The sequence below is a fragment of the Panthera leo genome, chromosome B4 (genome assembly GCF_018350215.1).
Source record: "Panthera leo isolate Ple1 chromosome B4, P.leo_Ple1_pat1.1, whole genome shotgun sequence".
Taxonomy (NCBI): domain Eukaryota; kingdom Metazoa; phylum Chordata; class Mammalia; order Carnivora; family Felidae; genus Panthera; species Panthera leo.
Window position 1 is genome coordinate 15275451 of NC_056685.1, and position 25171 is coordinate 15300621.

The 25171-nt window shown below is 44.0% G+C and overlaps 1 protein-coding gene across 3 annotated transcripts in view; it reads right to left on the reverse strand.

Moving 5' to 3' along the window:
- RSU1 (Ras suppressor protein 1) overlaps positions 1-25171 on the reverse strand; it is a 200902-nt gene that overhangs the window by 146455 nt on the left and 29276 nt on the right. For 2 of the 3 annotated variants that reach the window (XM_042945001.1, XM_042945003.1), the window contains exon 3: positions 14592-14642. The exons of the other annotated variant lie outside the window; for it this stretch is intronic. In XM_042945001.1, the coding sequence (XP_042800935.1) occupies positions 14592-14642 (51 nt within the window). The remainder of the gene's footprint in view (positions 1-14591; positions 14643-25171) is intronic. 3 annotated transcript variants of the gene reach the window in all.

The window sequence follows — 25171 nt, forward strand, 5'->3', positions numbered from 1 at the left end:
CATGAGCCAGCCAGACTTAGCAGTCGGCCTCTGCAGTTCTGGGACAACCCTACGAGTCAGCCCAAGTCCCAGGGTGGGCTCCCCAGTCAGGGCCGGAAGGGGACCTGCCTAATCTCCTACATTAACACCCCCTGCGAGGCTCCCTCTGGCAGGAAGCCTCAGAAACCACTCGCTGGACACAATGGACAGGCCAGAGCGCTCCAACTCTAATCAACAGTTGACCCAGTAGCGAGCAAGAGTCAGCTGTCTCGTGCAACGGAAAAACCTGAAGAAACGACTGTTATGGCAATCGGACCTTCACTTGAGGAGTGTTTTGTTCGGGGATGTAAAATTAACAATTCCATAACCAGTAACTTGTTTTTAAAAGCTTACTAGTTCATCACAATAGTTTATCACAATAAACTATTGCCTATAGTTTATCACAATAAAAAAAGTACAGGTACACTCTGGAGCTGGGTTGCCCAAGGCGCAGTCATGACGGAAAGCAGTATGGACGTCCCTCAAAAAATTAAAACTAGAATTACCATATGATCCGACAGTTCCACTTCCGGGTATTCATCCTGAGGAAATGAAATCACTGTCTCCAGAAAATATCTGCACCCGTGTTCACTGCGGCATTAGTCACAGGGACCAAGATGTCCACCGATGCGTGGATGGACAATGAAACGGGGTGTGTGTATACATAACGCAACACCACTCACCCATAAAAAAGGAAATCCTGCCATTTCCAGCAACATGGATGGACCTAGAAGGCATCATGCTAAGTGAAGTAAGTCAGAGAAAGACGAAAACGGTATGATCTCACTCATATGTGGAAGCTTACAACACACACACACACACACACACACACACACACACACACACACACAAACTCACAGAAAAAAAGAGATCAGAGTTATGGTTACCAGAGGTGGAAGATGGGGGGAGGGAAGGGAATTGGATGAAAAGTATTATAAATAAAGAAAAAAGAAATAAATTTAAATCTAGATTAGTTGCAATTAGGTACAATTAATAATTCAGTTGCCTGGTCACACAAGCCACATGACAAATGGCTGGTGGCTGCTGTTTGGACAGCACAGATAGAAAACATTCCCTTCACTGCAGAAAGTTCTAGATAATGCTGCTCTAGGGTGGGGGGGGTCTCAAACGTTCGATGTAATTCGAGTACATTGGAATTACTGGAAGGCTTCTGACAGCACAGATGGGGGGTGGGTAATGCAAACCACAGAGTTCCTGACTCAGTAGGTTTGGGATGGGGCCCAAGATTCTGCATTTTCTACAAGTTTCCAGGGGATGCTGATGCTGCTGGTCCAGGGACGACAACGCTTTGTTCAGAAAACTTTTAATTTACTGGGGACATCAAAATCATTAATCCAGTACATATGTCCCTTCCTTCACGATATAATGCTAAGTAAGATCACCCAAATTAAGACTTCTCTGTCACCTCAGTAAGCTACTGAGACTCTGAGTTGATGAAAAGTGGGGGAAAAAAAACCCACAAAAGGCAATCTAGATGGTTGATTGACCCACCCAACCTGGGGGCTATAATCCTGTACTTTCCAGTCAGCTTCTGCTTCCCCAGGAAGCTAGCATCCACATCCTCAGTTCAGAGGAAAAAACAAACACTAGAGGTCATATGACGCCCAGGCACAGCTGGGCCTGGCACACACAGAACCAGGCCCAAGAGGCGGGACTTCCTGCTTATCACTCAAAGGAACAGGAAGTATACAACCCCACTAGCTTACACACGTACCCAGTTATCCTGAGCACCTACAGGCAGCTAACCAGCAACGCCCTCAACACAGAAGCACCAAATGCCCCTAATGAAATCTCCAACATGAAGAACAGAGGTATCTTTCAGATTCCAAGTATCTTGGGATGGAACCCCTTCCACGGGAGCAGATGAAGTAGCACCAGAAGTAACTAAGCAGTATCTGTTAACGTGACTTCATGGGCCTCCCATCAACAGCATCCACCTTCTCAGAAGACCCTGCCTCAAACCGTGCCCTTAAAAATCCTCACTTGTGGGGCACCTGGGTGGCTCAGTCAGTTAAGTGTCTGACTCTTGATTTCAGCTCCGGTCATGATCTCAGGGTTCGTGGGATGGAGCCCCACGTGGGGCTCTGAGCTGACAGCATGGAACCTGTTTTGGATTTTCTCTCTCCTCCCCACTCTCTGACCCTCCCCCACTCTTTTTCTCTCTCTCAAAATAAATGAACTTAAAAAAATCCTCACTTGTAAGCTACTGGGGAGTTCAGGACTTTGGGGTATTAGCCCCCCAACTCTCTTGGGTGGCACCAGACCAACAGATAAAGCTTATTTTCTTCCACTGCAAAAGCTTGGTCAGTTTTGTTGATCTGCTGTGCGTCGGGTGGATGAACTCTCATTTGCTTCAGTGACACCCATACAAATCTTTATGGTGAGATACTGAGGAAAAAGAACAATGTAAGAGGCAAAGTTCTGAATTCCCTAGTTCATCGAATTAAGTCACTTAGCAGCAACTTCATCATGACCAAGCGTGGTCCTATGAAGAGATGCCCCTTGCTACACTTCTGGCCGTCAAAACACGGAGAATTAAATGGAGAATGCTGGGTGGTAATGACAGCACAGACAGACCAGCTGGGGTGCAGCCGATCCGGGGGCTTCTCGAACAAAAGCATCTTGTGGCCCGAGGCAAAGAAACAAAACTGAGAAGAGTGACAGGCTCTGGGAGCAGCAGGCACCCTGCAAAACATAAGGACAGGCGCTCGCCTGTGTGCAACCCACGGAAGGGCCGGCGGGTCAGGCATTGGTCTTTAGAGCCATATGGTTGGCACCGACAGCCGGGTCCTCTTCAGCTACAAAAGGGCAGCAATAGACCATGCACCACGTTACCACCCACGGCTGCTGGGAAGCCGGAAGCCGCTCAGAACACATGTAGGTTTTCATCATAAGCACGGGTATGAAATCCGGAGTTGTGAACCCTACCCGCCACCTTCCACCAAACTTCTGAGTACTTAGAACTACGCTGTGCCTAACTATTTTTGCAGAAACACCAGGCTTGTTTTGGGGGGTTTTAGTTAATCTGGAGATTCCTACAAAGGAAAGGCACTAGGCTATAGCATGAAGGCCAAGAGGATTCGGCCTGCACGCCTCTTTGTAAAACTGAATTCGGGGCTCAGCCATTGCCTCCACATGGGAAACCAGGGAGGGACTGCCACCCGCCCCAAGGGTCCAAAGAGGGAGACTCAGAGAGGGTTCTTAATAGGAACCACTGCCCACGGCCAGGGCTAAGACCAGCACATGGCCCAGTGGTGGGTGTGCTCCTGGCCCTGCAATGGGTGAAACGCTACCAACTCGTGCCAATCTCCGGAGTGCCACTGACCCACAGGCCACACAAAGCCCAAAGACACCATCATATGGGATAAGGCAGAGCAAAATAAATCAGACAGCACTCCTTCCCCAAACCTTTCCCCAAACCCTGTATTTATATTAAAAAGAGGAGACTTGATTGCCATAACAAATGAACATGTTCGGTTAGACTTTGACATGCTTCTGCTGCTTTGTAAGATTTCTTTAACAGAGAAGGATAAGGGAAGGTGGCAGGTAGTTAAATGAGGCCAGTTATTAGATCCCTAAGATAAAGTGCTACAAGAAAGTTATTAGAAAAATTACAAAAACCATGCGAATACATCCAAAGGAGTGAGATTATTCATTCTCCGTACAGTGAGGGAACAAAGATCACATAAGTGGTGAAAGCAAATGTTTCCTTGCCCCAGTATTGGATGAATTCAGTCCTGGTCAACCACCATCCATCCCCCTGTACTCTGAATAAGGTAAGTTGGGAAGAAACCAAAAGATCAGAAACCACATGAACTATGAACTTGGGGCATTCCTGGCCAGAGTAAAAGGACAGTCCCTTTAATCCTCAGTAACAGGGACATTTGTCTATTCCTACCACAGACAGGACGTCTAGACTCATTATATAGATGCCAATTCTTCCAGCAAATTGGCAATCACAGTCTTGAATGCCATTTTAATGATTACCTGTAAAGAAGAATCTCTTTAGTCTCGCATACAAATAATTACGCTCTTCAGAATTTTATATGCGAAAAAGGTCATTTGTATTTATAGTGATTAATGACTTTTGTTTTCTGGCCAAAAACACAAGGTGGGTAACGAACTAATTATATCTTAGCCCAAGAATGTTTAGTTCAAAAGTATACTAACGCTAACCAGCTTTACAGATTTCATGGGATTTTCCCCAAAGCAGCTATTAAAACAGTGAATTACAGTAGTTATGGGTTATTTAAAAACATAAAGTTTATGAAACAGTAAAACAGGTTCTCATTTAAAAGGATCTACACGTTCCTCAAGGTAAAAGTAAAATACCAAAATATCTAAATGTCCACCCAATAAAGGCCAACATCCCCCAAACCATTATTAGCTTTACAAACGACAGCAGCAATGCGACTTTAAGCTAATCAACAGTATTTACTAAGCACCACACCTAGAGGTACACGTTTATTGTATCCTATCATGGGCCTCCTTAAGGTTCTGCAGCTTAAGTAATTTTACTAACCAAAAATATCCTGACTTAATTCACTGCAAAAAAAACCCAAAAAACCAAACCAAACCAAAACAAAAAACCCCAAAACAAAACCCTCCTCTTTCAGCAACATTGAGAATAATCAATTCCACAAAAATCAGGGAAGAAAAGTTACAAGCAAGCGTTATGGCAGATTTTACAGTATAAAGTCAAACATGCAAAAATATATGTCCCTGGGCTATAAAAAATGTGTATGCAAGGCCAAACAAATCTCCTAAAAAGCTGACAAGCACAGATTTCTGCTCCTCTGAGGATGCAAAATTTACTTGATTTCTGAATCTTTTATTAACTGCCCAAGCAATGTAGAACCAAGCAATGGTCTACACAATCTTGAGGAGGACTTCCAAAGCCAGAATTCTTTTATGAACATACCTTGGGAATTACAGTCCAGGGCCTGAGACTTCACTGCCAGCAAGGCAGGATGTCAGCGAACAGCTTTAAGCAGGGAGCTGGGTGAGAGAAGCAGCACTGGGAGGAAAGGCAGTGGCATTCGATGGTCTGGAATGGAGTGACATGTAGTGAAGGACAAGCAGAGGACAGAGATTTCTCTAGAAAAAGATACCTAAGAAGTTCTGAGAAGGTGATGAGATGGTGAGAAGGAAGAGAATGTGAAAACAAAACCAAAGTTCAATCAATGCAAAAAGCAAGCTCAGTGTCATAAAAAGAGCTATTCCAGGCTCTTAAATATCATTATATGATACACACACACTCAATCCTCGAATATTTTTTAAAAATGTTTATTTAACTTTGAGAGAGAGAGAAAGACACAGAGCACGAGTAGGGGGAGGGGCAGAGAGAGAGGGAGACACAGAATCCAAAGCAGGCTCCAGGCTCTGAGCTGTCAGCACAGAGCCCGACGTGGGGCTCGAACTCACGGACCATGAGATCGTGACCTGAGCCGCAGTCAGACGCTTAACCGACTGAGCCACCCAGGCAGATGCCCCTCAATCCTCGAATATTAACATGAAGAGGGAGACATCAAATTCATACACAAACACAACATGCTTTGCCAACAGTTTGTGTCTTCTGTTACAGTTAAGAACGACTTCAGCAAGAGAGCACGCAGGGCTGCTTCTCTTCTTTCCCCATCTTACATTTCAATGCCAAGGAAGGCAGTAATTACATGAGGAAGAAAGAGAGTGGGGGATAAATGCCCATGGCTAGAAAAATCCACACAACCTGCACCAGTAGCTTTGGGAAGGCCCCCTCTAAGAATAACACCTTCGCCTTTTAACTTCTGGAATTCTCCCTACTTTTCCATCTGAATATGTTAAGATCCAGGGCCAAGCTTCCTCCTAGATGGACAGGGGTGGGATATTTAAACTGCACACCTACATCATCGGGAGGGGCAGCAGGGCAATGGTGAGCACAGAAGCTTGGAGGCCGTGAAAAGCCCTCCACCTTCCAGCTCCAGCTGCCTGATGGCTCCAGGCCTGTGGCTTCTATCAGACATAGAGGAGGACGTCAATACATGCTAGTTCTTTGCCTCCCTTCTTTCCACGCTCTAGTCATGATGTATGTAAGGTCGGCCCTTCAGAGTCTAAGAAACTTGGGAGGGCCTTACACGTCATCTGCCACACAGGGCACGTGGTGGGACAGGCGGATTTTGTGGGGCAAGAAGAGAATTCATCTCAACTTTCTGAAGGATGAGTAAGATTTGAAGAGGGGCAGGTCCTGCAGATACGAACCAGGTGATCAGAAAAGCATATATTCAGGCAGGAGGAAAAGGCTACAGGAAGAGTCAAAAATTAGACAAGAGGGTTCATACTAAAAATATCTGAAAAGGACGTGGATGAGTTTGCTAACTGGTGGCCAATCACATCAGAGTGGCGTTCTGTCCTAGCAGGCTGACTGGCAAAGAGAAAGAAAAATTGAAATGGGAAAGGCATTCATTCTCAAGGTTTTAAGGGAACTGAAATATGTATATACTGTGAAAATTACCCAAGGGAAATCTCACTAAAATGGACTTGGGAGGCCAGCAGGGGGAGCACACACGTCCTACCCTTGCCAACTGTAGCTCCAAGAGGAAGAGCTGGACCTTGCACACAGATAACCACTTTACCATCTCTGCCGAAGGAAGAAAGGCTTACCTCCTCCCCCTGGCAACAGACCAGCCAATGAGAGACAGTCACAACTCAGCCAATGAAAAACCACTATACTTCCAGCAACCAGTTTACGCCAACGGGCTTTTTGTTTATAACAGCATCCCCAACTTCTCCCTCTCCTCCACAGAGGAGCTGCCCCTCTCCTTTGTTCTCCCAACTTGTCTATGGTTTTGCCACAGCAAATTGCAATTCTCTGCTATTCCTGAATAAGCCCATTTTTTGCTGGTAAAACAATGGGTAGTTTATATTCAAGGTTAACAATATATATGCATTCCGCTCAAGATTACAAATTCTTATTTAACAAAATGTAAATTTCAGCAGCTAAAGTAGGTGGAGCTTTTGAACATTTTTTACAAGTTATCAAAAGTGAATTTCACATTGTACTGAAAATCATCTTTTTAGGGGCGCCTGGGTGGCTCAGTCAGTTCAGCATCTGACTTTGGCTCAGGTCATGATCTCATGGTTCTGTGGGTTCGAGCCCCACGTCGGGCTCTGTGCTGACAGCTCTGAGCCTGGAGCCTGCTTCGGATTCTGTGTCTACCTCTCTCTCTGACCCTCCCCTGCTGTCACTCTGTCTCTCCCTATCAAAAATGAATAAAAGTTTAAAAAAAATTATTTAAAAAAAAAGAAAGTCATCTTTTTAAAGTTTTGTACAATTTTCCAGCAAATATCTCTAAGAAATAGCACCAGTATATCTACAGTGCAAATATACTGTTATCTTTCCCCTACTCTAGGGTTTCTAAATCTGAGTTACATGCACCCCTAAAGAATTTATGGATGGTTTTTATAGGATCCACAAAACCTATGTGCATTTTTCTAGGGGCCATTGACACAGTTTCACCCTATTAAAAAAGGCTGGTGAGTTATGAAATATTAAGAACGTCTGTAAAGAATATATACACCGATGAAATGTACCTCCTAGAATATCTTCTCCCACCCTTCTCCATAGTACACACATGAACGTGCGTGCACACACACACACACACAATTTAGGAGAAATAGTCAACAGATAATTTAGATATAAATTTTTGCTATTCAATCAATCGTGTTTGAGAGTCTTAGTAAAACGAAACGCTTTTCAAGATCAGCTTCCCCAGACAGGCCAGTTATGACCTGCAAAAGGACAGATCCAAACTGCCCCCACATTTATTTTCTCCACAGCCTGCCACCGTTCTGAAATTCTCATAACTGAAGTCATTCCATTTAAAAATAGACCGTGGAAGAATTAACACACTACACGTCAGCTGGCTTCCTTGTAGCACTGAGTAGGACCCCAAGAAAAGAGATCCTAGAATAGGAACGTATCGGTTTGTAGCGCGGGATCCGTGCATCACCGTCTCTGAACTAAGGACACGTTGAGAGTCAGCTTCTCCAACTTCACCCAGTGGCCTCAGACTCGGCTGGTCCCGGACTACAAGGGCAACAGATTCTTCCGCATGATGACCCTGCAGGCTCATTTACTAACTAGAACCAAAAGGAACGACAAACTCCCAAGTGCACGTCAATTTTTTTATGGTAAACTAACCACCGGTATCATCGGATAGATACTGTCTAATTAATAGCTGCTAGACCCCAAGATACTATGTATGTAGTTCTCCAAATCCAATCATTCAAATGATGGCATAGTAACAAACTGATAAATGTGCACTAATTAAAAAAAATAAGCTATTGATCAAAGCCTCTGTATTATAAATACATTTATACTCTCTTAAAATGCAAACAGCAAGCTGTTTTGACATTGTCACAAGATAAATTCATGACACACAGACGATTTATTTTGCATATTCCCCCTCGATTTAATTTCATACAAGCCATGCACAAGAACTTTTGCATAAGGCATGACAAATAATCTATGGAAGAAGAACTGACTAGAGACTTCAGAACAGAAAGGTGCTGCACACTGGTGAAGGTCATTCTTATGAGTTGGGACAGTTAATTTTTCTCATTCATCTCAACAATCTATGAGCTCTGTAGAAAAGGGTTTAATTTATCAGGCTTTAAAAAAACTGCTTCATTTTCTTCAATATAATTGGATCTGCATATTCTGAGAATTATGCCATTATTTTCACGTGGAAAATGCCACTTAATTCATTTATAACAACATTTACCTTTAGCTATCTTATCAATACACATATCTACATAAAATTTTAAAACATTGTATTAACCTCTACGTATTTAAAACCTTATCTTCTATAAATTATTGAAATAGCTAAAAAAAAACCCTAGTACTTCTTATTCATTATAATTTCGAATTCATACATAAGCTGTAACTAATAGGAAATAGTCTGTTAAAAAAAATAAAACATGTTTCGCCATAAAACTTAGGTTTACTGCCTGACTAGCCATTTCCGATACATTAAATGACAAGATACGGTCACATTAAGGCCTCATACTGCAGGCAAAACTCCTAAAAGCTCAAGGAAAGGTTTTATATGACAGTTCAGAGTTCAAAGTATAAAAGTGAACAGTTACATCCAGAGACCTGCACTCATGAAAGGTTTACACAGAGCTGGCTGTTCAACGTTTACACACAGTGAAATGATATCCTCTGCATTTCTTACACAAAATGATGAGTAGTTAAGCCTCAAAATGCATGAGTCATAAAATATAAAACACTATTGTCATATTCAAGGTGCTAGCAATATCTGTATGTGGGTTTTGCTACAAAAATAAAATTGTTTGTAAAATTAAGAAAAGCTTCATGCTAAAAAATTATGCCCAGAAATTGTTTTATCACTGACTCAGAGTGTAATTCATTTCATAAAGCATAGTATCCTTCCCGACACAGTGGTGTTTAGTAGAAAAATCTGTTAAAGTACACACAAAATGCACATTTCCCTGAGTTTTACATAGTTGTTTTTCTCTTTTTGATTCAGATCAAAGAAAGTCATTTTAATTAAAACTTCTATTAGGGAAGAAAATATTTAAAGAACTGTGATCTCTTTTAATGTCTCAGATTTGGCAGATTCGAGAAAAATAATACATGCCTATAGTCATCTGTTCAAATGTTTGGAGATTATCAAGATTAAGAATTTATTCTGTAGCTTTACATTTGAAAAAATACATGGTTATTAAAATCTGGTTACACATATACATATTTTAAACTTTCTTCCCCAGGAATAAAATCTCACATGTGCCAAATACAAAATACTACAGAAGGCGATAAAATTCTTCCGACGTAAAGAAGAAAACTTCGTAGCTTGAGAAAGCAGCCATAATAAACACTAAAAAATAGTATGTTGAGACTGAACGATAATTACAGGAGCAAAACAAAAAAATAACATATATCCTTAGAGGGATCTACCTCAATTATGGCACAAGCTGCACCACGTAAATGGCAACAGCAACATACCCTACTGGACACAGCAGAACAGCCTGCAAAAAATTTAATCTGACAACACAAATTTGGTTTTTAATCTTTGGGCAAAAGACCTGGGGGGGAAAAAATACATATCTCAACAGTGACCTCTGGTGGAAAAGTCCTAAAATGACAGCCTCAAAATGAAATTCTAAGACTGAAAACAAGTAGAAAACAAAAAGCACTTACAAAGCTAACGCTTCCAAACCACCATAAAAACCAGGTATGAGATTATGGAGCCAAATAAAAAGACTCAGCTTACACTGACTTAAAAAGCAGAGTAATGACAAAGACAAGGACTGGAACAGAGGGACAGACGCACAGGAAACAGCCTTTGAAATCACCGCTACGTTCCCTTCTTCCAACACACGGAGAGCTGGCAAGCCCTTGGGTACGTCATGTGTCTGCTCTGACTTAGCACAAAGCACAACTCATCACCTGCCAATCCATTAATCAACCAGCATTAACTGAGGGCCCAGCATCTGATGTTCACCATGCTTTTGGTACTTTTCTGAGGGTAGATACAAAACAGCATCAGACAGGGCTCCTCAGCTCAAGGAAATGATAATGCGATTACCTCAGTGAAGGAATCAGTAAGTAACCTAGGCCCTTAAACATAGAAAACCACCTTTAAGTGTTAGAGGAAGAGGCCCAGAAGCTGTCACATCCGTAAGAGCAAAAGGACGCCCTCCTGAGAAGTGACAGCCGAGTCCAGGGGGGCCTCTGGGGGAAGGTGTGCCCTTGCTTCCTCCTAACATCAGCGCCAGTGTTCCCACCTGTGGATTCTTAGATGCACCTGAGGGGCGCCCTCCCAGCACCTCATTCCTCAACCAAGAAGGGTCCCTATGACTAGGAACGCGATAAGGACATCAATTTCCAGGACATAAGGTAATGTTTTTTTGTTTTTTTTTTTAAATAAATTTATTTTGACAGAGAGCAAGAATGAGCAGGGGAGGAGCAGAGGGGGAGAGAGAGTCCTAAGCAGGCTTCCACACTGTGGGCACAGAGCCTGATGCGGGGCCAAATTTCACGAAACGTGAGATCACGACGACCTGAGCTGAACTCAAGAGCGTGGACACCCAGGTGTCCCAGAGAACGCTCCTCTAGGGCACTCGTAGTCCAGTAGGTGTCGCACGAACCCACGAGTAAGAAACAGAGTGTGTGTGGGGGCCACATCGACTCAAGTCCCCAACCCACTTAGTCCTGACACCGTGCAGTTTGGACACAGACTGCTTGACCTCAGGCCAGCTGTCTCCTGTCAGGACCTCCCTGTCACCTACTGTTCCCCGCTATCAATCATTATTGCTTGACACAGGCAACTGCTGGCAAGCCACCACGTGCTGGGTGACAAGTGTCAAAGTGAGAAACGAACGGTCCCCACTTTGGAGAAAACTTCCGATCTGTCTGGAGAGAGGGAATAAATATCAAGCAGAGAAGGACAAGCGGGGCCACAGTGGTGTAAGGGTCTGTGAACAACAGGAGTCTGGGGAAGAGAGATTTCCCACTGCCCAGGGTAGTCAGGGGAGCCTCGGGCAGAGGATGAGGAGGCAAGTCCGCGCAGAGTAGAAGAGAAGAGGCAAGGTGGCACAGGTGCAGAGGCAGGGCCGGCCAGGGGAGAGACCGACCCCCCATCCATCTGCCGCACTGGAGGAGGACACACTGGCTGGAGGAGGACGGGCCAGATGAGGGCGGGTTCTGAAAATCAGGCGAACTGCACCTTCCCCCAGGGGTGCTTGCTATCACAGCACGAATGCGGTTTCAGAAGGGGCAGCGCGGCGCCATAACCTCATCTTCACTCTGAAACCAGTCTCCCTGGGCCACGAAGAACCTGTGCTGGGCTCCCAGCTAGCACCTGCCCGATCAGAGCAGAAGGGAAGAAGGGAAAAGACTCACTCATTGCTCTGCCTTTCCTCTGAACGCGTCAGGGAGACGCTCCCATCTAGGAGAGTTGTTTCGGGCAGGGTGAGCCCCCCGGACTCTACCAAAACCCGTCCACGCTGCCCCAGTTCTCCCGGCTCAAATTTAAATAGTGATGCTGTAATCATGATGAACCTCTCATAGCGACTGGCTTGACAATTTTGTAAGTATTCTTTGTGAACTCAGATAGGGAAAACTACAGAATCTCGGGCGAACGAAAGGATCATGTGACTGACCACGCCCAGCTTCCCGTGGCCTCACTTGGACCACGTGGATAGGACCCGTCGATGTCACAACCACCAACAGGGAAAGAAGTCCATTTGATGCCATACGGTCCCTGATGGCTCTGCAGACACTGACTCCAGCATCACACGGTGTCCCCAAATCGAGGTCCCGGTCTGTGCAAGCCCGTCACTCATTCGCTAAGTACACAGGTGGAAATGTCAAACAACAGCGTAACTGGCAGACTCAGAGAAAAACACCACTACTTTTGCAAGATAAAAGCGGGGCTGAGCGGTTTATCTTTCGTGTCCCACTGGCTTTAATGTAGCAATGTCAGCCAGGTCCTATTAAAAAACACAGAAAGTGAAAGACACTGATTACAATACAAAGTGACAGGAGGGTGTGCTCAGCCTCTTAGATTTCATGCATATTTATATTTCCATCAAATGGACATATTTACTATAAATACTGGAAAAACCATAGCGAAGTCATTCATTTAAATGCCAGAAAAATAGTAAAAGATGCTAATTTGACCTTAGTGGAACAGATCGAGTGTCACTGACACTGCACACAATGGCTTGAAACAGAATTTACCAAGACGATTAATTAGAGTTTACTGGATTAGGTCAAGAGTGTCTCACATGGGGGGGAAAAAAAAAGAACAAAAAACAAAAAGCAGGGAAGGAAGAAATCTGAAGTCTGAATCCATTCACAGTCAATGTTTTTAAGAGATACAATTTAACTCCATGTTTATGCCTCTCTAAATTCATCTTGTCTTAGATGCCTGGAGAAAGAAACAGATTCACCCATCTAAGATTTCTGTCTTTGTGGACATGTAAAAAGAAATGAACTACAACTGAAAAAAATCTCAAAACACCTGAAAGGTTTCTCTTTCTTTCTTTCTTTTTCTTTTTTAAAGAACAGATAAATTAATGATGTAATAGGAACAAAGCATTTAAATGTAAACTCTTTTCGCTCTACTGATGATGCAAATCTAACCACGGGAACCTTGGCAATTAGCTATTTTTGTGAATTGTGCAACAGCTTCAGGAACTTCTCACGCAGTCTTGGGGAATTCAGGGGTTACACGGTCCACCTTTCAAGATAAAACTGCAGTACCCTCTAAACTAGGACCATGGTCTCAGTGGACAGCTGGACTGTTTGTTTTGAAACCCATGAAAATGCCAGCATATCAGCTAGTCGGTTAAGCGTCCAACTCTTGATTTCGGCTCAGGTCATGATCTCACGGTTTGTGGGTTTGAGCCCCCATCTCAGGCTCTGCACTGACAGTGTGGAGCCTGCTTGGGATGTGCTCTCTCTCGCTCTCTCTCTCTCTCTCAAAAATAAATAAATGAACTTTAAAAAAAAAAAAGGTCACATGAGACTTGGAGCCATAACTTTCAGCTTCTATAACCACCATTACTCAAAGGTGACCATTGTGCCACTCTGCCTTGGCCTTACAAATATGTGCTTTTTGCTGAAAGGGAACTAATCTGCCTGCTTCCTGCACATGAGGGGCCTTAACTGCCTTCTTAATTCTCAATAATCAACAGCTCAATGACAATGTCTCGAGCACTATATAATGCACCCACACACACACAGATTCACGACACAAATCCCTCAACATGACACCCCGCTCAATTTCATGGGACTCAGAAAGCTCCCTAACAAATTCTCACCACATGATTAGAGAATCATTCAAGTCTGCAGGAAGTATGGCAAGCACAAGGAAGTGACAGTCAATTAGGAATGAGAAAGGAGAGTGGGTTCCTGTCATTACAATCTTTAAAGGCACAGCTCTAAGAATAAAATGGCCCATTATCACTCACATGAGGTATTGTCATAAAAATAGCTATCAAATGTCCTCTAGGTTAACCAGGCCATGACACCACCCATGCCCCCAGGGAATTCCTCTTGGGGACCAGACTCAAAATGTGAAAAATACAGATGCAGATTGATAGAACTTCTACAATTTTGTGGGTTTCCCCCCCTTTGATCAGAGAAGAAAAGTATCACAACAGTTAATTATTCCCCTTTTCAGGAGACGTACAGAGAAAGCCAAGAACTCTTACATTATTATTTTGGAGTACTTTTTTTTCATGAAATACTAACGAATCTCCTGGCCATTCAGATCGCTGTAGCACTTACCACCCCTGAATGGGACCATTTCCAGAGAAGCAATGTCATTCTGTCTTCAGTTTACACAGGTTAGGCGAGAATTCTCAAAAAAGCACAAAATACAGGACAATATGCTCATGTATCATAGTGTCACCAAAAACGATTTTAGGTTTCCCCAAATATCATCTGTCATGAGTGTCTTCAAAGGAAACAAAAGAATCTACAGTATCACAATATTACCTCAAAGTCAGAAAGTGTCTAACAAACGATAAAGTTAACTCACTTGTTAGCTTGTTATGGCTGAGGACCAGTTGTGTGATGTGGGATAAGGAGACTGAAAAAAAAAACAAAGAAACAAAAAAATCACAGTCAGTAAATGTACACGAATTATCCCCACACTCCTACAAGGTAAAGCGTTAAATTATCTTCACGGGTTGAAATGCTACCACTCACAAAAATGGAAGCAAGCCTTCATGTAACACTGTTAAATGTTAAGCCAAATTAAGAAAAGTTATACAATTAACACGGCAATTAGCACAGCAAATTAGAGCTAACGAGATTGATGTCACAGGATCAAACATTACGAGGGCCGACTGGCTTTGCTAGGCGAACTGTTCTGCTGGCCTAGCCTGAGGCATCCATCTCAATAAGGTGTGCCAGTCAGAAGAAGGGTCCCCAGAGCCTGGAGAGGCACAATGCCTTACCTGTACTCAAACGAACATCAGGGGCACCTGGGTGGCTCAGTCAGTTAAGTGTCCAACTCTTGATTTCTGCTTAGGGCATGATCTCACGGTTCATGAGTTCGAACCCCGCATCCGTGCTATCAGCACAGAGCCTGCTTGGGATTCTGTCTCTCTCTCTCTGCTCCTCCCCTGCTCATGTTCGTTCTCTCTCTCTCTCTCTCTCTCTCTCTCTCTCTCTCTCTCTCAAGATAAATAAACTTAAAATTTTTTTGAATCATGTGAAGACAGAAAGATCATGTCACAATAAACAGGTAGCACAGTACTTCATCTATGTCCACTGGCAACCCAGAAATTCCTCTACACGCTATCAAGTTACTAACATATTAAAAAAAATCCTCTGAAATTATTTTGGTTGATGTTGCCAAGCCCCTGCACATTGTTCGCCAGTTTCATATAGTATTGTGAAGTTTTAAACTAAACAAGAACAGACTTGATTAAAAGAAGGTTTTCCAACCATAAAGAAAGAAAATACACACAGATCCACCAGGAGAGAAAAAAAAAAAAAAAAAGTCCAAGAAGAAAAGTGACCTGCCTTCCATTTTGGGTTCTAAAGCTCCACAGGATGACCAGCATATGTTTTAAATACACATTATACATAATAAGCAAACAGATTTAGGCATCTTTCCAATATTCTTTCTCTAAGAACATTATTGTATTAATGCAGAATTTCTTCCCTAAGAAGAAGACAAAAATGTTTCTCAAGCAAAGTCTTAGCATGCCTGCAAGAAAATGAATAGATCACTCCTGACCATAACTTGTATTTTTTTTTTCAGTCCTCAGAAAGTTATAGGAAATTCAAAATGCAGTACAGAGACCTATTTTCCTGCCCTGAACCATTAGAGATTACGCCGCGGGCCCGATGCCCCATAAGCTCGGAGTATTCGTACGATGACATCCTATGGCAAACCACAGCACAGCCACCCAGGCCGAGGACTTCCTGTCACCCGTCGGAATCGCCTAATCGTTGGCCCTCACCCGTCTCCACCAAATGTCCCAATCATTTGTTCTAGAGAAAGCAATCCGGTTCAGGATCCCGTTGCACGCAGCTGCCGGCCCTCTTAGGTCACCTGTCGCCTGCATTTCTCTCTCCTGGACTTTCATGAGCTTGGCAACTGTGAAGGCTGCAGGCCAAGTTATTCTACACTATGTCCTCCGGGCAGGTTTGTCATCTGTTCTTAGATTTAGGTTAAGCATCTTTGGCAGGAGCGTTGAAGAAATGCTGTGCTCTTCTTCCTATCAGGTGGCACACGATTTCAGTCCGTCCTGTCACTGATGATCTTCCCTGGATCACTTCTGCCTGCCAGGCTTCTCCACTGAAAATGTATTCTTTTCCCCTTTGTAATTAATAAAGGGGAGAGGAAGGGAGAGTACTTCATGTTTCACATTTCCTGTTCCACATATTTCATGATCCCCCACCAGGATAATCCTTACCCTCATGGTACGTCTGGCAATGTCTGCAACATTTCTGATTCTAACAACCATGGCCACTAAGAACCTAAACTTTCCCATGTGGCTCTCACTGCATCCGTATTAGGACAGCACCGCTCTAAAGCAGAGGCGTCTTGAGGGCAGGGGCCAGGACGCTTCTAAGCGTCCTACGAGGCACAAGGCAGCCCACTGCCTTGCAGGAATGTCCAGAGCTAAAAAACAGTGTGGGCGCTCCTGCAAAAACAGTTGGGCGGAGCAGGGTTTTAACTGCTCAGGATCATCCAGCCCAAATGTCAACAGTGTTGCTGTTGAGACACTGCAATGTACTTCTTTATTTTTGTAGAGCTTTGTGATTCCCTACTGCAGTCAATGGATTATTATCTATTGTTATTATTCATGTCAGTGTTCAGATTGTCTGATTTGGCCAGAGGGAGCCCATCCAAGCTGGCTGCTGTCCTTGTGACAGGTCTCCATTGCTCCCTGAACACCTCCCTGCTTGCGGGCACACGATATCCCGGATCATCTTGTCCTTTTTCTGCCACAGCCCTGAAATCACCATTTCTCTAATGAGCTCTGGGTCCTTTTTGTGGAAAATGGTATTTATAAGACACAATCTGAACACCAGATGTGCTCACTGCTATTTGGGGCTCAGTATTCTCAGCTCCTCTCAGTGGACAGAGCTTGCACACGCATACACATGGACATACACACGCGCGCGCGCGCACACACACACACACACACACAATCTATACCGATTCACTATTCAAAACCTTGAGTTCACAACAATACATGCAATTCTAATACAACATCATTCGGTTCACTCTAGCTTTTTCCCTTTCCATATTTGTAATTCCCTTCTCTAACATGAGCACCCTGGCTTCCATTATCTCTAACCTACTTACCATGTAATCAATAAGCCTATATATAACTGCATGAAATGGAATTCTGTTACAGCTGGGCGGGGACGGCTCTATGCGTATTTGCAGGGGGACCCGGAAATCTGGTTCTGATGCTTGGTCAAGATCGGGACAAACAGAGAGTAGTTAGAGATGTACAACGTTCAGCTTAAACTTGAAACCCCCAGGGCCAGCTTGTTTACACTGTTTAGGGATACGGAGGCTGATGGCTTATGCCTGGCTACGAGGTACATGCCCAGTTGGGCATAAGAGACATTGCTGGACATTTCTGCCCAGGCTCTCCTCAAACACTGATTCCTCACTCACGTCTTGATGGTTCATAAATCTGGAGAGCAAGGTCCTGAGCAACTAAGAAACGACTCTGGGAAGCAAACCCAGTGAGCCGCTGAGGCCCCAGATGTTCACCAATGCTTTCTCACCCCTGGTAAGCCGTATCCTGTGCCTTTATTAACTCCTTAGGTGAAGAGCCTCTGGGGAATTGGTGTCCTTTCCACTATCCAACTCAAGAACCAATGCAGTAACCAATCTCTCCTACCTCCCTCCCTCCTTCTGGGACACCTTTGCTTTGCACTCTGCTCAGACTCCCCTGCTCACCTGTCCCTCCACAGCGACACGCTCCTTCTCCTGCTTGGGCTGGAACCTCACGGGCCAGGCTCCCCCACCTACACAGATGCTCACCTCTCCCCACACAGGTTCCCACACCCCGTTCTAGGCCACCAGGCCCTCCTGACCCCAACCACCTCTCTTTTTCTGTCCCACTGACTGGTTTTAGGATTGAAACATTAAGAAGGGGGAAGAGAAAGGCAATGGGGGAGGAGACGAGCATTTTCATGGTTTTTCAAAAGAGTCACAGTGGTGGCTTCTCCCATGATGTTTAAGATTTTAAACAGTGCAAAACATCTTGCACATTTTAAAAGTCAAGATTCCTTGTCTACCAATGAAGCATTCCTTGATCTGAGGTATACAGTCTGATATGGAGGGGGGGGGGGAGAATCTCAAACAGCTACCCTCATACCAAACCAGATGAAAAAAATTTATAGATGTACAGGTTAAGATTACGGTCACCTTCATGTGACAGCAGGCCACAAATAACAAAGAGTACACACAACGGGGGTTTGTCTCTCACTCACTCACAGGCGATCCTGTGTGTGCTGAGCAGGAAAACATCAGGGACCTTGCTCAACCATCCCCAACACATGGCTCCCACCTCACGGTTCAAGATGGCTGCCTGAGCTAAGCCATCCAGTCTGCATCCCTCTCAGGAAGACAGAAAAAAAGAAGGCTTCCTCCTTCTGAATACTTCTAGGAAGCTGCACATGGTACTTTGACTTGCAAGCAATTAATCACAATTTTGTAATACGGTGAGGCCTCACTGCAAGGGAGGCAGAGAAACGTAGTCTTATGTTCCAGGTGACCTTGTGGCAGCTAAAAATCAGGGGCAGAAGATGGGGCAAACTGAAACCAGCAGACAACGAGCAGCCTCACATACTAGCAGACCACTCCTCTTGAGCGCCACAGGAATCAATCCTGATTACAAAAGAAAATGAACAATCTCCCATCTCTTCCTGTCTTAATGTTTCCTAAAATATCACAACTAATTAGAAAAAAACTTTTTCGGCTCTTTCTCCCAGCCACCATTCACAATGGAAGGTTTAGTTAGGGAAAGCGGATTCTTTTCAATCATTTCCTCATGTCCCTTCAGCAAGCATTTAGCAGGAGAGAAAGTGACAAAGTTTACAAGTTCTTTTTTCTGGTTTAATAAAGAGAAATGCAGTTGTGGCTTCACCTGACAGCATCGCGAGGACATACTTTTTCTCTCATGCTATTGGGACAGAGCTACATGTTAAAGTAGGTGGGGGGGGGGGGGTTGGGGGGGAATTAGAGCAGTAAAGAGCAAGCTAATAAAAGGTCTTTGAGAAAATATTTAGGGCAACAAAGGACTCCAGGCCGGGTATGCGGGGAGGGCAGTTAAGTTGGACAGAATCACAATCACAGAATCAATCACAAAGCCTGGAACAGGCAAAGACCGAGTTGCGACAAACGTATTTATACAGTCCGCCACTCCCCTCCACTTGGCAATGGTGAGCTCATTGTGAGTCTTGTATAGAAACTGTGCTGTTAAAAAAGAAGGGAGAAAGGGTCTACCAAAATAGAATAGATTATTTAAAAGCACAAAAGCCGCCATGGTCAAATACATTGGGAAAATGGAAGCAGGTTGTACCCACCGACCTACCTTGCAAATCTTAATCACACACTAGGAGATCTTTCACCGTGTGAATGACATACTTTAGCGGTCCCACTAGCCACAACCCATCAAGCATGAGCAGCACCAGAACAGGACGAACAAACTGTTATTAAAATTCCTCAAGCAGTATTAGACTATGCCTTGCCTAGGCATTTTCAAAGCAGAATATATTTCAAAAATCAACCAGATGACTACAGAGTGTGTTGACATACACAGTTAAAGCCTGCGGTGTCTTGCCCATCATTCTGCCTCTAGCCTTTAGAAATGGCACTTGGGTGAATAATGTTCTTCAGGCCAGAACGAACAGTGGGAAACAAAATTGTTGTGAAGGAGGTATTAGTGGAGGAAGGAGGGATGGGTGAGGTTGCTGGCACTGGACACGTGATTTATGACTATTTATTCTCCAGCCAAGAATGGAATCAGCAGGAAAATGCTCAAAAAGGAACCGGCCGGTTAAATAATTTCACAAGAAATATAATCAAGGACTCATTCGGGCACTCAGCACACTCAGAATGCTAACAGGCTCTACCTTGGACATTCTCTATGAAGTACCATTGGCTATGCGTCCTGCTGAGTCTGGAGACGTCTTGGATTATGCGGACTGCCCCTCTCGAAACTGTCCCGGTTTGGATGGCAAACTACGTAGTTTCTCACTTTAGGGGACACAGAACATGCCCCAAAATGCTAAAATGGAGGCTATGAAAGGAACAGCGACACAAGAGTAGCAGATTAAAAACGACAAAAGGTAGTTGAGAAAGAGGTGTTACTTATTATGGGGTGACACATCCAAAAATGCTTTAGGGCAGAGGGTATACCTGCAGGACCCAGAAACAGGAGGTTATGGATGCCATCCCAGGTTTCCCTGAGCAAACGGATGGAAAACAGGCAAAGTACAGGACTGGATGGGACAGCCAGTATTTTAATGGAATCAATCCAGAAAACTCAAAGAACTAAATATTCCTAGGAAAAGAATCGTAATTTCCAGATAACACATGGAAGCAGATATTATCATTATTATTATTATTATTTATAATCAGTTTGGGGGCACCTGGGTGGCTCATTCGGTTAAGCACCCGACTTTGGCTCAGGTCACGATCTCGCGGTTTGTGAGTCTGAATGCTGCATCGGACTCTGTGCTGACAGCTCAGAGCCTGGGGCCTGCTTCATATTCTGTGTCTCCCTCTCTCTCTGCCCCTCCCCCACTAGTGCTCTGTCTCACTCTGTCTCTCTCTCAAAAAAAAAATAAACATTTAAAAATATATAAGAAAAAACAAAATCAGTTTGGCTTTTTCCTTCTCTCAGCATAAAGTAGGCAGCATAAGAAAAAAACCACTTGATGAGATCCACAGCACCATAAGATGACATTACAGCCTTGTTTTCAAAATAACCTAACATAACACAGTGATGGGCCCACTGGAAATTGTCTCTACTTTTTCTATTCGGCAAATGAGAAGGCAAATGTTTCCTCTGGTAGCCCTTCAGAGAAGGGACAAAGTTGTAACTTCACAGAATGGCATTTCCATCCAGAGGGAAAAAACAAAGCCAGCGTGAACCACAGGGAAGGAGACCTGAAAACACGCAATACGATATGGGACCTGAAGGATTCCGCTATCTTGCTATAGGTCAGAATTGGCCACCTCCGGATTTCAAATAAAAGGTTCTTAACTGGTGACAGAAATTGGACTGGAATTCCCAGTTTACCTCAGAGACTGCGTCCCAAAGGGAAGAAGTCAGAGAGACACTGCTATCACCAGAGGGCAAATGGTTTACCCCCTTCTGACAGTTCTTGTGGAGGTAAAGACCTCCATGTTTGAAAAACTACCATACTTCTGGATATTCAAAGAGGGCGGCCTCGTTTGGCAACTCTGGGGGCATGATTCAAATTCTGTGCAATGACAGATTAGATCACAAATAGTGCCCTCCATTAATTCAATTCCCCCCAAAGTTGTAGGCCAAAAAAGAATTGATTTGAACTTGAAATATAGGACGGTTCAAATGGTTTCTCCACTTTGGCTCCCCAGTAGGCTGGAAACAGCCACAGCCCTAAATAACCCTGATTCGGAGACTCCAAAGGGATGTGGAAGCCAGCCAGATGTCAGCATCCGAAAGCAATGCTGACCAATTTGGGTTCTGCGTCTCCGTGATGCATGATTAAAATGCCTGCCTGTGTCGCATGGCTGAAATTATTTCACCCCTGGTAGTAAGATACAGATCGGATCTTCTTAAATATGCAGCTTTTGCCAATATATCAGAGTGAAGGCAGAAAATAAAATGTTCAATACTAAGATATAATACAAATATCATATTCATCAACACACCCAGAATCATAAAAACATTTTTTTTTCTGAATATTGCTCATAACTAAAAACCTAAAAAAAAAAAAAAAAATATCACCAGGATATGAAAGCTTTCCCTTATTTCACAACTAATTATTGAAAGTGAGTTGAAAACTCTCCGGTAGCAAGGTTCTGAAGCTGCTTGACTAAATTATACTATTTGCAGATAACGGGTCTAACAACTGTAATTAAACTGCCCTTTCATTCAACAGGAAAGCAAATGAATGTACGTGACCAAAGAATTCACAGGTGTTGAGAACCCCCGTGAGCAGGTCACTGATTGGGGGCTTTCTGCCCATTGGGACATTAAGTCAAGAGATACTAGTCCCGAGTCACTGCGTGATTAAAAAAGTGGAGGCCACACCATTCCTGTTCAAACGCACCACCTCCCAGTCTCCCCTTCAGGAAAAAAATACAAAGAAAATCTGTACTTCTGAAGATGGCTGGGAGAATCCAAGAGAAAAATAGGCCAAGTCACCTAGGGTGTGCAGTCATTAATTGCTCCTGAGGTGTAAGGAGGGCCATATTAACACATGCTCGGTGAACTGCAACTGTTTTGCAGGACCAAACTCGGGCAGTGTGACAGGGACAGCATGTGAGTGGGGCACACTGACTGCCCTCGACAAGATTACTCTGTAATAATAAGGGGACGCAAGAGAACACGAGGCCACGTTGTGGAATGTAAGTGCCATAAAGGAGATAAGCTGATTTGAAAGTCCCGTGAAAAGGGAAAGGCTTGAAAATTTTTTCAGGGTTGGTAAAATCTTCACGGTCCAGACTCAATTTTATTCTGCATCCACCTGCCTACCTACCTGCGTGGTGTTACAATCTACACTACTTTTTCTAGCATAAACCACGTTATTGGTGTAACGACAAACAGGTGCAGCTTTAGAAGTCAGTTACAGCATCCTAGAAATCAAAATGCTGAAGCCCCTCCCATTTTCTAGGTAAGGAAACTGCGGCCCACAGCGGCCAAGTGGTTTTTCGGGGGTCCCACCGACCACCGGACTTGGAACTAAGACGACATCTGAGGTCTTCAGATTCCACCCTGAGCTGCTTCTTTCCAAGACGGTGGAAATTCCAAACCATAATAAAAAGTATAAACGTGAATGGAAAACTCTGTTCTATCATCCTGAATAAAATATGACAGTTACATGAAGGGACTCAAAGCAAAGAATAACCAAATTCAAGCAGTGTGACATCCAAATCGTACTGCCACGAGATCCTGAGAAAATCACTGGAATTTTCTAAGGTGCAAACTTCTCATCTTGAAAATGAAAGGCTGAATTAAATTATGGGACTCTGTGAAAGAAGCAAGAGTGGAGATAAGATGAACTAGTATTTATGTAATGCTTACTACATCAATGTGCTATGCTGGGCACTTTAATAGCATCAAAACTGTTAAAACAAAATAAGGGAGTGACTACAATAGCCCAGGTTTGCCAAATGCTTGAGAGGTAGCTGGTACCATCCTGGGAACTGTACCACCTCATCCGTGCCTCACAGCGACCCTACATGCTAGTACTGTTATTAATCACCTCCCTCCCAATTTTAGATCAGAAAAATGAGGCAGAGGGCGGTTAAATAGCTCTGCCATGGTTTCAGAGCTCATCAGCAGAGACAACCCTTCAAAACTTGTTTCCAAACTAAAAGCTGATTAATTTTCACTCTGGTTTTTATTGGCCAAATAAAGCAAATAAACGTCAACAAGAGGCCGACTGTTCGACATTTTTAAGACATTCGAAAGATTTAAAAAAAAAAAAAAAAAAAAAAAGGCAGCTTAATTCATAGGTTCGTTTTTTACCAAAATCAAGAATGGTTAAAATCAACACCACAAGAAACAACGGGTGTTGGTGAGGATCTGGAGAAAGGGGAACCCTCTTACACTGCTGGTGGGAATGCAAACTGGTGCAGCCACTCTGGAAAACAGTACGGAGGTTCCTCAAAAAGTTAGAAACAGAACGACCACATAGTCCAGCCATTGCACTACTAAGTATTCACCCAAAGAAAACAAAAATACTAATTCGAAGGGATACATGCACCTCGATGTTTAGAGCAGCATTGTCTCTAAGAGCCCTATTACGGAAACAGTCCAAGTGTCTGACGAACGGCTAAAGATGTGGCACACGGGCACAATGGAATATTATTCAGCCGTAAGAAAGAATGACCTCTTGCCATTGACAGTAATATGATGGAGCTGGAGAGCATGATGCCAAGCAAACGAAGTCAGAGAAAGACAAACACCATATGGTTTCACTCATATGTTAAATTTAAGAAACAAAACAAACGAGGCAAACCAAGAAACACAGTCTTCGCTAGAGAACACACTGATGGGGACCAGAGGGGAGGTGGGTGGGGGGCATGGGTGAAACAGGTGATGGGGATCAAGGAGCGCACTTGTGATGAGCACCGGGGGTTGTTCAGAAGTGTTGAATCGCTCTCTTGTACCCCTGAAGCTAATATAACACTGTATATTAAATAACTAGAATGTAAATAAAAACTTTAAAAAGACCAAGACACCAACAGTATCAAATATGTGTGCTTTCTCCATTTCAGACAACATGGTGCATTCTTTTTTTTCCTTTTTTAATTTTTTTTTTTTTTTTTTGATGTTTATTTAGAGACAGAGCACAAGAGGGGGAGGGGCAGAGAGCGCCAGGGACAGAATCCGAAGCAGCCTTCGGGCTCCGAGCTGTCAGCACAGAGCCTGACACGGGGCTCGAACCCACGAACCATGAGATCACGACCTGAGCCAAAGTCGGACACCCAACCGACTGAGCCACCCAGGAGCCCCCACCATGGCGCAGTCTCAACCTCCATGTGTCCCTGCGGATAAACAGGGAGGTAGGGCACAGGTATTTTTTTTCCTTTCCAGGGTGCGACGGCAGACGTTGCTATTTCCTCATTTCTCTGGTTCTCGGCTTCCACTGCCATCTCTGTCCACACGTCTTACTCCACCCCCAAAGCCCCACGTCTCCCTGCAAAGGCAAGTCCCCTTCAGAAGCAGGACGAGCTGGAGTCCTACCCCTCCTGCCTACACAAGAGCCATGCGGTTCCCCGAGCTGGAGCTCTAGTCCTGCCGGCCACCAAACACTTGAGGACCCTGTGCCACCTGCTCTCACTCATACAAGACTCGATTTGGTCTCGTGCCGGTTCATCTTATTTTCACTCCTGGCGTTCAGCCTCTCTCTCCA